This window comes from Dryobates pubescens, chromosome 15 (assembly GCF_014839835.1).
Source record: "Dryobates pubescens isolate bDryPub1 chromosome 15, bDryPub1.pri, whole genome shotgun sequence".
Lineage (NCBI taxonomy): Eukaryota > Metazoa > Chordata > Aves > Piciformes > Picidae > Dryobates > Dryobates pubescens.
In genome coordinates this window covers 17,754,587-17,766,088 of record NC_071626.1, presented here as the reverse complement: position 1 = coordinate 17,766,088, position 11,502 = coordinate 17,754,587, and the positions used below count along the sequence as shown (strand labels likewise).

General features: G+C 51.2%; 1 protein-coding gene across 1 annotated transcript; it reads right to left on the bottom strand.

The window, feature by feature from the left end:
- Positions 1-5: 5 nt before the first annotated feature.
- LOC104299511 (solute carrier family 25 member 36) lies at positions 6-11,029 on the bottom strand. Its single transcript, XM_054168169.1, has 7 exons — positions 10,824-11,029; positions 4,007-4,183; positions 3,495-3,572; positions 3,077-3,177; positions 2,408-2,474; positions 1,948-2,231; positions 6-1,851 (listed from the first exon to the last, which is right to left on the bottom strand). Exons 1-7 carry the CDS (start codon positions 10,862-10,864, stop codon positions 1,652-1,654), a joined length of 948 nt encoding a protein of 315 aa, XP_054024144.1. The 5' UTR covers positions 10,865-11,029; the 3' UTR covers positions 6-1,651.
- Between the last annotated feature and the right edge of the window lie 473 nt (positions 11,030-11,502).

Below are 11,502 nucleotides of genomic sequence, written 5' to 3'. Positions count from 1 at the left end.
AAAAACCCCACAAAGCAACCAAACCAAACCCCCAAACCACTGCAAGCTTGTGTCGCTTTGTAACACTGTCACGCCTGCCAGCCGGGCCGAGGGAGGAGGGGAAGCAGCAGGAGACAAAGCTGATTTTAAAATAAATGGATTTCAAATTAAACCTGCAGGGGTCCTCCACTTTTTCCACTACAAGTAGGGAAAGAAACAGCCTCTCATGGGAGGCTGGAGATGGCCCAGAGCATAGATGTAGTCGGCAGAAGGTTATAGTTTTGTGGTGGAACACGAAAAATCCGTCAGCCCTGACCCTACCCACCTGCCTTTTCCAAGCAAAATCCTCCTTGTAAACAGAATGTAGCCTTCTCCTGGACCACAGAATGGTAAGGGTTGGAAAGGACCTCAGAAAATTCATCCAGTCCAACCCCCCTACCAGAGCACCATCACCTAGAGCAGGTCATGCAGGAACACATCCAGGCAGGTTTGGACTATCTCCAGAGGAGACGACTCCAGCACCTCTCTGGGCAGCCTGCTCCAGGGCTCTGGCATCCTCAGAGGGAAAAAGTTTCTCCTTATGTTCCCATGGAGCCTCCTCTGCTCCAGCTTGCACCCACTGCCCCTTGTCCTGTCATTGGACATCACTGAGCAGCGCCCAGGACATGGTGCCCCAGGACCCCAGAGAGGAAGGGAAGGTAGCTCAGCCTGTCACGTGCAGCAACCTGAATTCTTGATGACAGAACAAACAAGGCCTTTTCATACACTTGGTGTATCAACAGAAATGGGACAAATGCTCAGTTTCATCCACCCTTTCACCTGACCCACTTTCTTTACCAGCATAAAAGTATTTTTCGCACCAGGGGCTTCAGCTTGTAGCAGAACAGACCCAGCACTTCTGAGGGAAGGAGGGGATGGAAACAGATGAGGCAGAGGCGATGCACGGCTGTGAGCCCAGCAGCCTGGGTTGTAATGGCAGTGTTTCATAGCAGGTTATGCTTCCTCACCTGATGGACTTGCCCTGATTATTCAGATCCTGCAAGATGAAAAGAGGCCACCAGCTGCCTGACATTGGGCACTGGCTGCAACATGTTAAGGACTCAGCAGAAGATTCTGCAACAGGACACGTGCTGGCAGCCAAGATTGAGGAATCCTTCTCGGGGGCAGGAAGGCAGCACAGTGGGTGAGAGTGGAAGAGCCCCTCTGAAGGCACAAAAGGTCTCAGCACAAGATCTCTGCTTGCTGCAGCTCTCTGAGGTGTCTCAGCTCAGGCCTGTCCTCATGTCCAGCTGTGCCCACACATGGTTGTTTCTGGGTCTGACAGAAGTGAACACGCTAAGGCTGGGTGAGATACTCTTACGCTTGAGCCTCTGTCCCCTTCCCGGCAAGTCCTTATTTCACACAGGGACTTACAGCAGGTACTGTCAGACTAGTGCCCTGACATCTTGAAGCACCACAGTCATTTGGAGTCTCCAGAAAGAAGAAAGGCTACATTGTGCCCAGTGGGGCCAAAAGCTTGGCACGAAGTAGTCTCCTGTCCTGAGAATTCTCTACCTGACCCAGTACCACTGCACCCTGAAAATCGCCACCTCGGAGCGTGGCCACCACCACGTCCCAGCAGCATGAGGTCCCTGCACCTCTACAGCAGCCCCAGCCAGGTGCTACAGCAGGCTTACAAGGGGGAAGAGGCCAGCTGGATGATGAGTTCGTAGGTAGCCATCATGATAGCTGTGTTTGGGATCTGTCGGATCAGGTGCGCCAGGAGCCCTCGGTACAGGGCCAAGGGCCCCTCCTCGTGGGCCACAAGCCGCAGGGTCTGCACAAAGGAGCGGTACCGGGAGCCCTCTTCTCGCAGCCGCGTCCGAATCACCTCTGCAGACACGAGGAGGGACACTGCATCAATGGGTTGATCCTGCAGGCAGGACGAGGCCCACTGAGGGGAGGGGAGCAAGGAGGGGACCCACTCACCGTGTGGATACGCAATGCACGAGGCACATGTTTTGGAGACGGCGGCAGCTCCCATTAGCCCAAAGAAATCCTGGCTGTTTGGTGCAAGGGTGAGAGGGGCAGAAAGGGAATGGTGGCTGCCCCTCAGCTGCTGTTTCAGTGCTTCATAGATGACAAAGTGTATGATGGTCTCTGACACCCCAGCGTAGGAGGCGGTGACGCCGCGGTAGAAGCCGCGCAGCCCTTCGGTGCGGTACACGCGCATGGCACACTGCAGAGCACTGCTGGCCACCTCCCCCTTCACCCTGCAAGAGGAGGAGGGTTACAAGGGCTGAATTACTGGTATGTACTGGTATGATTTCTCCCCAGCAGGCCCTGAAGACCTGTGTCTTAGAGACAGACCACAGACCCCTAGCCATCCCCACCCTCAAACCAGGCCTGGTTTTACACAGAGTGGCTCTGCACTGCCAACCTGCCTTACCTGCCTTCCAGCTGCATCCTGGTCTTCACTAACCAGATGGGGTTGGTAAGCGTGGCAGAAGTAATGCCTGGAGAACAGAAGACAACCATGAGCTCCAGGAACATGCTGACAGATTGTGAGGAGGTGCCAATCTATCAGCTCTCTGAATTTTGCTTGGCAAGCTGCAGGCATTTGCAATGTGAGAATGACCTTGAGCTCCCCTGGGAGAAAAGACATTTAGGGCAGACTGATTCTCCTCCCCATTGCAGCCTTTGTCTGGTGGTAAATAACTCCTTTGCCTCCAACATAACTCTATCACAGACCCTGAGGTTACAAAGAGGCAGGAACTAATGGGCTAAACTTGCAAGAGTGGAAGATTTTGTTAGAGAACGGGGATACACCAAGAGAAAGGATTCTGTGAGTGCTCTAAATTCCATGTTGCATTCTGAATGGAGCTCCTTTTCTGATAGCAGCTGAAGGGGCACAGGTTAGATCCATGACTTGCAGAGATTATCCTCAGAAGTACAAAAAGTGAGAAAATGTTCTGGTTACCCAAGGAACTCAGTGTTCCAGGTGTGGAGGGAGAAAACTTCAGAAGACAGAACAGGACTGACAGGGGCAGCAACAGAGGAGGAGTTAACCCTGTTTACAAGGATCCCCTGTCTCAAATTTGGGACACAAAAGGCTCACCTGCACAGGCTGCTGACAGCATGTGTACCTTCTTGGACTCTGGTGCAAGGACAGCATTCAGCCTCTCCTTAACACCAGAATAGGCAGCAAAGTATATAGCCCTGGTTGGAAAGAAACAAAGAAGAGATTACAGCTCACCTATGAGGGGCAGAGACAGCACTGCTTTGTGGGGTCTCACTCCAGCTCTTCTTGGTCCTAGCACAGCTTTGCCTAATGTGACATCAGGTATCATTTATGCTAGGTCCACAGCAATTGTCTTAATCTTACAGCTACGGTCAGAAGGTGCAGAAGATGCCTGTGTGAAGGGCTGGCACAATGAGCACAAGGCCCAGCCTGCTTTCAGTGTGTGGAACAGTAGCTGTCAGGAAGGTCTCTCAGAAAGCACAGGGCATGAGCTGTCCCCAGGGGCAGTGCTTACCGGGAAGGAGCAACCCCAACAAGGTTTGGGCCCAGCCCTCGGAACAGGGAGCGCACACCTTCCTTCTCCAGGATGGCCCTGCAGGGGAGAGTGAGCACAGGAATCAGCAGCGTGACCAGGCTGGGGCTCTCGTGTTCCCCCTCCTTCTCTGTTCTAACTAGTACTTCTTGGAGCTTCCTTTCCCCACTTCCTAGTCTTCTTCCTGCCCTACTCCTACTTTCTCTCCAATCACTTCTCTCTTTCAGTCATTTCTTCCTATTTTCCCTGATACCATCACTCTGGGTCTGATCAAACCACTAGCTGAGAAATTTCTCCCAGTCCCAAAAGCTAGCTGGCAGGCTCAGCATTCCAAGCACAGATCAGCTGTCAGTAGATGCTCTGATGGCATTCCCTACTGCACTTGTGGTTTCCAGACCTTCAGCTCAAGTGCTGCCACCATGTCTCTCTCTCCCCCAACACCTGATGGCCAAAACTTCTCCACCCTTCTGCTGGCATTGTTCTGTCCTACTCACCTCAGTAACTTGAGCATTCCAGGAGACGCTGGGGCGCTGTTCACCAGCCTCACACTCATCCCTGGCAGCTGTAACTCCGAGAGGCACAGAGGCCGCAGTGTCAGCTGGGAGGACTGCAGACGTGTCTTCACCACTTCCAGGGGACAGGTCAAGATGGCTCCAGCTGTGCCACCACATCTAAAGCACAACAGCACATGCAAGAATGACCTCTGTGAAGGGTACTAGCTCTGACCCTGCTCATCCACAACCTCTCCCCTCCAGGACAGAAGGCTAGGTGGCCCTGCCTGCATCACTGTGGTGGGTTGAAAATTGCCCCCAACATTAAATTTGCCAGCCCAGCCCAGCTGGGAGCAAGAGACGCTGTATTTACAAGCAAAACTGCAACCTACAATGAAACGCAATAAATATGTACAAAATGCACACTATTTACAACATTTACAGGTATTTACAATTCATAAAGAGCACAAGAACCCCCCTGGCCAAAAAAACAGGGGAGCTAATAGGTTCCCACTCCCTGTCCCCCTCCCTTACACCCCTGAACACAAAGGGACAAGAGAAGAGAGCAGAGGGTTATTTTGTTAGACTTAGCCAAAACAATGCAGCCAAGATCAAGCAGAAGCCAACACAGCACCAAGTTAGTATCCCCCACAGCAAAGAAGCCAAAAGAGAGAGAAACTGTTTTCATTACCAGCTTCTGTTTGTTATCATTATTTTCCCTTTTACACCCAGTGGTGATTTATTTACATTTTACTACTTTTCTGTTCAAGATCTGTGGAAAATTTTAAAGGTACAGCCTAAAACTACCACAATCACACATGACCTTCTGCTCTGACACTGATTAACACAGGAAGGGCTTTAGCTTGGGTCATCTCCTGGCAGCCTTGCTCTGAAACAGCACTCCCTGTTTGAGACAAACAGACCCAAGTCCATAGGCAGACCCTCAGCTCAAAGCTGCTGATCTTTTCACTCAGAATTTCCCAGAGCAAACATTTTGCTGCCCAGCCTTGATGCAATGCCTTCTGCTCACATCATCAGGCACCATGCCTCAAACTCCCCACAGCAGCACTGGCTCAGAAGGAGGCAGCAGGAAACTCTCCCACCCCTCAGCCTGCCCGTGTCTTCAACCCTAGGTGATCCTGCTTTTGGCAGGGGGGTTGGACCCGATGATCTCTGGAGGTCCCTTCCAACCTCTAATATACTGTGGTAAGTCATTCAGCCCTGCATCTGCAAGACCCCATAAGCCAGGCTCACCTCCAGCCCCATCTGCCCTGGCCTTTGGCAGACAGAAGCTATCTTTGGAACTCAGGAATCATAGAATCATCCCCATCAATCACTCCAGCCAACGCTGCGGGAACACAGAGCCCTTTTTCACTTTCTGCCACCCAGGGACAAGTCAAAACTGCTATGTTCAGTTCTCAGCTTCTGCCTCTTCAAATCCTTCTTCTGACAGCTCTGTTCTCGAGGATGCTCAGTACCAGAAGGACTGTTTTGAGATGAATTTGCATGGAACAACAATGCAAGAGGCTCTGATGAACAGACAGTTGTTCACATCTGCTACAGCCTTTGAGGCTTAAAAAACCCCCTCAATCTGCTCCAGAGAAAGAAGAGCCAACCAAAGAACCCCGAGATATCAGGGAAAAGTAAAGTACACCAACAAAAGTACATATGATGGAACAGGGCAGCACATGGGTGGAACTCTGAAGAATTCTTTTGGAAAGGTCTGCAGAGCTCAGCATGCACAACACTGTTCCCACAGTCTCTGCTCCTGGGGCTTCTTCATTTATTATTGCCTGCAGCTTAAGGGAAAAAACCAGAGGCCTGGATACTGCAGTGAAGTCCAAAAGCTGGGGATATGGCAGTTGGAAGGTTCTGCAGCTAACAATGCCAGCAACTAGTTATACTCCACCATTGCACTCATGCTGCTTGGTCAAGCCCTTTGCAGATTTCTGCAGTGGTGATGACTTGAAGAGTGTCAAATCTGCAGCAGTTTCCCTCAGCAGCTATGCTGACTGGTGGGATCCTGGGATTAGGTGGAACATGACAAAAGAACTTAGCTTGGGCTCACGAAGCAAGCCAAAACAAAGCAGTAAATGTCCTGGCTCAGGTTCTCTGGATGAAGAAGTTGATCACACACACCAAGACAGCCCATGTAATGATCCAGAGGACAAATGAGGCAGGGCCTTCCTTTACAAATACCATGTTGGTTCTTCCCATGTTTATTTAGGGGTGCAACAGTCCTTTATTCTTTATTTTAGTTTCTACTGACTTGCCTGATACAAGCTCCTGACTTTCAGGCCAGAAGTTTTCAGGACCAGAAGTATAGTTTTCAGTTCAGGAGAAAATTTGTAGATTCATAGAATGGTTTGGATTGGAAGGGATCTGAAAGATCATCCAGTTCCAGGCCCCCTGCCATGGGCAGGGACACCTCCCACTAGCCCAGGTTGCTCAAGGCCTCATCCAGCCTGGTCTTGAACACCTCCCAGGAAGGGGACATCCACAACCTCCCTGGGCAACCTGTTCCAGTGTCTCACCACCCTCACTGTAAAGAATTTCTTCCTCACCTCCAGTCTCAATCTGTCCTCCCCAAGCTTCAACCCATTCCCTCTCATCACTACAAGCCCTTGTGAAAAGTCCCCAGCTTTCCTGTAGGCCCCCTTGAGTACAGTGATGACAGATCAAAATGCCTAAGAAGTCTCAATAAAGAGCTTCAACTTCTTCTCTACAAGCTGAGCAAACACTGCAACAGGACAGCATTTAGAGCAGCAATTGCTGAAGATTTTCCTCTCTAGTAGCATAAAAGGAGGCCCAACTTCATGGAATGTTTTCATACAGAGCTACAAGCTGGGGTCAGAGTGGCTGGAGAGCAGTCAGGCTGAGAGGGACCTGGGGGTGCTGGTTGACAGTAGACTGAACACGAGCCTGCAGTGTGCCCAGGCAGCCAAGAGGGCCAATGGCATCCTGGCCTGCATCAGGAACAGCGTAGCCAGCAGAAGCAGGGAGGTCATTCTGCCCCTGTACACTGCACTGGTTAGGCCGCACCTCGAGTCCTGTGTCCAGTTCTGGGCCCCTCAGTTTAGGAAGGAGGTTGACTTGCTGGAACGAGTCCAGAGAAGAGCAACAAAGTTGGTGAGGGGCTTGGAACATAAGCCCTACGAGGAGAGGCTGAGGGAGCTGGGGTTGCTTAGCCTGGAGAAGAGGAGACTCAGGGGTGACCTTATTACTCTCTACAACTACCTGAAGGGAGGTTGTAGACAGACGGATGTTGGTCTCTTCTCCCAGGCGGCCAGTACCAGAACAAGAGGACACAGTCTCAGGCTGCGCCAGGGGAGGTTCAGGCTGGATGTTAGGAAGAAGTTCTATACAGAAAGAGTGATTGCACATTGGAATGGGCTGCCTGGGGAGGTGGTGGAGTCACCATCACTGGAGGTTTTCAGGAGGAGACTTGATGGGGTGCTTGGTGCCGTGGGTTAGTTGTTTGGGTGGTGTTGGATTGGTTGATGGGCTGGACGCGATGATCTTGAAGGTCTCTTCCAACCTGGTTTATTCTATGTATGTATGTATTCTATGTATGTATGACTTAAAAAGTGCATGTGTGTAATCATTTATGCTGCTGAGGTTATAGAGTTGCTATGACTTGAGATTTCTGCCGGAAGAGAACTATGGAGTCAGACCCTACACACTTACAAGACACTGTACTGAGCAGTCCTGGGGGGCTGTGCACTACACTGCTGTTGGGTTGGGGTTTTGTGGTTGGTTGGTTTGCTTTGGTTCATTTGTTTGTTTGGGGCTTGAGGTGGGGTGTGTGTGTTTGGTGTTTTGTTGTTGTGGTTTGTTTGTTGGGTTTTTTTTTTGTTGTTGTTTTTTAATGGAACTTACCAAACAAAAGCTGGATTCACAAAAGCAACTACACTTCAGCTCCGCAAAAGTGAGCCTGATCTCCCCAGCCCACACTTAAAGCCTGAGGACTGACTTCAGCATCGATGATAAGTGGATTAAAATCAGACCACAAAATCTCAAAAAGGGAAACAAAGATACCAGCCCCACTCTTTTCCTGCCCTGACACCAGCTGTCAGTAAAGGATTAAACTGCAGTGGTCCAGCAGAAGTCTAGAAATGTCATTTGAGAAGAGACCTAACAATGTCAGGTTTTTCTCCCAACAGAGAGTAGGTAACATTTGACCCTCAATAAAATCCATTGTCACAGTACTGAGCACAGCTGACTAGCAAATAATGAAAACCCACCAAGGCTCCTTATGCTCAGCTTAAACAGGCCGGTTTAACAAAACCAGATCCCTGAAGTCATTACTCTAGGGGCAGGAACAAAAGCAATTCCTTCAAAATATGATGAAGAGCAGCAGCTGCCAGCCAGTCCAAGATGTACTCCCAGAGCAAAGCAGTGGCAAAAAGAGCTAACTGGAGGAGGCAGAGAATTTCATCTCACCAAACAGCACCTGCTTTCAGGTTTTCAAAGGCAGACTGGAAAGGTTGAGGTGGCAGAAAAAGAGGATGGATTGAGAGAAATACAAACCCCACCATTAACATTTTTCCCATGATCTTAACAGAACAGGAAAACATCTGCAGTTCACCACTATTCTGCCCAGGAATATCACCAATATCTTCATCTGCCCATGAAGATCACCTCCAGAAGAGTAAGACTAAAGCTCAACTCCCAGTGCCCTGGAAGCATGCCACAGTTTTCACAGTACCACAGTATCACTAAGGTTGGAAGAGACCTCGAGGATCATCGAGTCCAACCTGTCACCACAGACCTCATGACTAGACCATGGCACCAAGTGCCACGTCCAATCCCCTCTTGAACACCTCCAGGGACGGTGACTCCACCACCTCCCTGGGCAGCACATTCCAATGACGAACAACTCGCTCAGTGAAGAACTTTCTCCTCACCTCGAGCCTAAACTTCCCCTGGCACAGCATGAGACTGTGTCCCCTTGTTCTGGTGCTGGCTGCTAGAGAGAAGAGACCAACCCCTTCCTAGCTACAACCACCCTTCAGGTAGTTGTAGAGGGCAATGAGGTCACCCCTGAGCCTCCTCTTCTCCAGGCTAAACAATCCCAGCTCCCTCAGCCTCTCCTCACAGGGCTTGTGCTCAAGGCCTCTCACCAGCCTCGTTGCCCTTTTCTTCTCAGGGATCTCCTCAACCTGCTCCAACATATTCAATGAAAAGCTGCATGGCAGCCTTCAATGAATTCTTTTTCATCCATATTTTTAAATGTTTCCTGGACACACAAAATGCTTTCACCCTCCAAGAGCCTGGGGCCAGAGATTAACAGCCCCCTACACTCTTGTTGAACAAACCTCTCAAGTTTCACTTGATGGTTCTCAGTTTTCCTCCTAGAAGCTGAAGTGCACAACTGTTCCTTCATCAATGAGACTCATTCCATTAGGTAAAATTATAGAAACCATACACTGCAGTAATAATTTGAACTTCTTATCCCTCTGTTATTAATTTTATTAATCTCTTGGGTTTTAGGTAAGGACTATTACTTAACGGGACACAGACTGACAAAGCTTCCACTAGCAACACTCCTGTCACTAGCCAAGCTTTGATAAGGTTTTTCAGGAACTCAAGTGGAAAATGAGGATTAGGAAAAGCTTAAAGAAGAGAGCTAAGAAATAAGGGGAAAATATTTTAGGAAAGGCTAAGCTGTCGTGGTTGTATAGTTCAAAGGGTAAAATAATAAAAGAGAGTAACAGATGCAAAATAGCACTGGAAACAGAGCAAGTGCATATAAGCAAATACCAAGGCAGTGCAACATCTTCATTAGCTGCAGAGATGGGAAAGTCACTAATTAAGAGCAATTAAACACTGTGGCTTATTGCACGTGCTACGCCGAGGCCCTCACTGTCACAGGGCAAATACTCCAACAGGTTGGTGGAATTTGGAAAGAAATTAGGTGGCTCTCTAGGAAAGGGAGCTCTGGAGCTACTCGGTAAAGTCCAGAGGACCAAATCTGCTGCATTAGGACATCGTAAGCTCGAAGCTCATTGTTTTGAGACTTCAATGACGAACGCTTTCTAAAGAAAGGAAGCGAGAAAGGACTTGCTCAAGGGCACCCTGCAAATCCAGTGGCACTGCTGAACGCCTGACTCACCAGAATCAGCTGCACTATTTAAAGCCAGAGAAGACATGCAGGAATGTCAGCCGCGCAATGATGAAGGGCTGGCTGCCCTCCGAAAGAAAATGATGCCGCAGCGTTTGCTCCACTGAGAAGTCCTCATGACGCCTTTCATTCCCCCATTCAGCACCCCACTTCCCTTACTCCCCAGACCCCGGTAAGCTCACGCTGGACGAAACACCAGGTGAAGGCCCCACGACTCTCAGGGGAGCTCCCCTTCTACACAGCCTGCACAGCCACGGTCAGCCTGGCGCTGCGTGGCGGTGCGACACCAGCGCCTACATCTGAACGCGGCACAGCCGAGAAAACGCGGGGCAAGGTTCTGGGAAGCGGGCAGCCCCTGGCGTGGGGCAAGGCAGGGCTTCCTCCCTCTCCCCCGCCGCCCCGGCTCTTCGGCAGCCACCGCTGGAAGTGCGGCCCCACAGTTCCCGGTGCAAAGTGCGGCCGCGACTCCGGGACGGGTAGGCCGCGGCGAGGCCAAGTCGGGGCGGCGGCCGGAGAGGGTACAGAGGATAGGTGAGAGGAGCAGGGGATGGGAGCCCAGGCTGGATCGGGGGGAGAGCGCACAGTAGCCGCGGGTCCCGGGGGAAGGGGACGGGAGGCGAGCCCGGTAAGGCCTCGCGTCCAGGGCAGCCTCGGGCCTCGCCGCCGGCGTGTCCCTGGACAGGGACCTCCACTCACCCTCCGGCGAGCAGGTGAAGCAGGACACTGTGCTGCTGCATGGCGCGGCTCTCTGCCGTGCTGCCACCCACGCTCCGCGCCGCCGACTGCCGCCTGGCCCGCCCGCGCCCCGCGCATTGGCTCCCGCGCCGCCGGAGGAGGCGCCCGGGCGGCGGCAGCGGGAAGGGCGACCGGAGGGCCCGGCAGCCGGCAGGGGTCGTGAGGTCAGAGAGCAAAGTCACGGGTCTGACAAGGCAAGGAACGAACGAGTGACAGTCAGAAGCACACAGTGAACGACTGGTGAAGGACCATAGGTCTAGGGAGCAAGGAGGTAAGGAAAGCCTTGAAAGAGACCATATACATTTGTCAAAACAAGTAGGTTTGGTGCTTATAGACTCACTACCCTTAGTTTTTGTCACTGGTCCCCATCAGGCCCAGCACCTTCAGCAGAGTACCGGCTACCATCAAACGATTTTCCAAGTGGAAAATCAGAGTGTCCCTTTATAATCACACTTGCAGAGGGATGAACACTGTGAAGGAGCTGACATTTCTACGCTTTATCTGAAGCCATCACACACTTTTCGGTTAAACGTAACGCAAGTAACGGCAGCCCATCGGCCAGCTGAAGGAGTGCTGCTCACAAACACGTTTGTCTATTGCCGCTGTGGCATCACTTCACTGCATGACATGGACATGTCCT

Bases quoted from the DNA above. Each gene is read 5' to 3' on its own strand.
- LOC104299511 (XM_054168169.1), bottom strand. From the start codon at position 10,864: ATGCAGCAGCACAGTGTCCTGCTTCACCTGCTCGCCGGAGG. The intron at 3,178-3,494 runs GTAAGCACTGCC...CTTTCCAACCAG, and splicing joins GTTGGGGTTGCTCCTTCCCG to GGCTATATACTTTGCTGCCT. The intron at 1,852-1,947 runs GTGAGTGGGTCC...TCGTGTCTGCAG, and splicing joins GTGCATTGCGTATCCACACG to AGGTGATTCGGACGCGGCTG.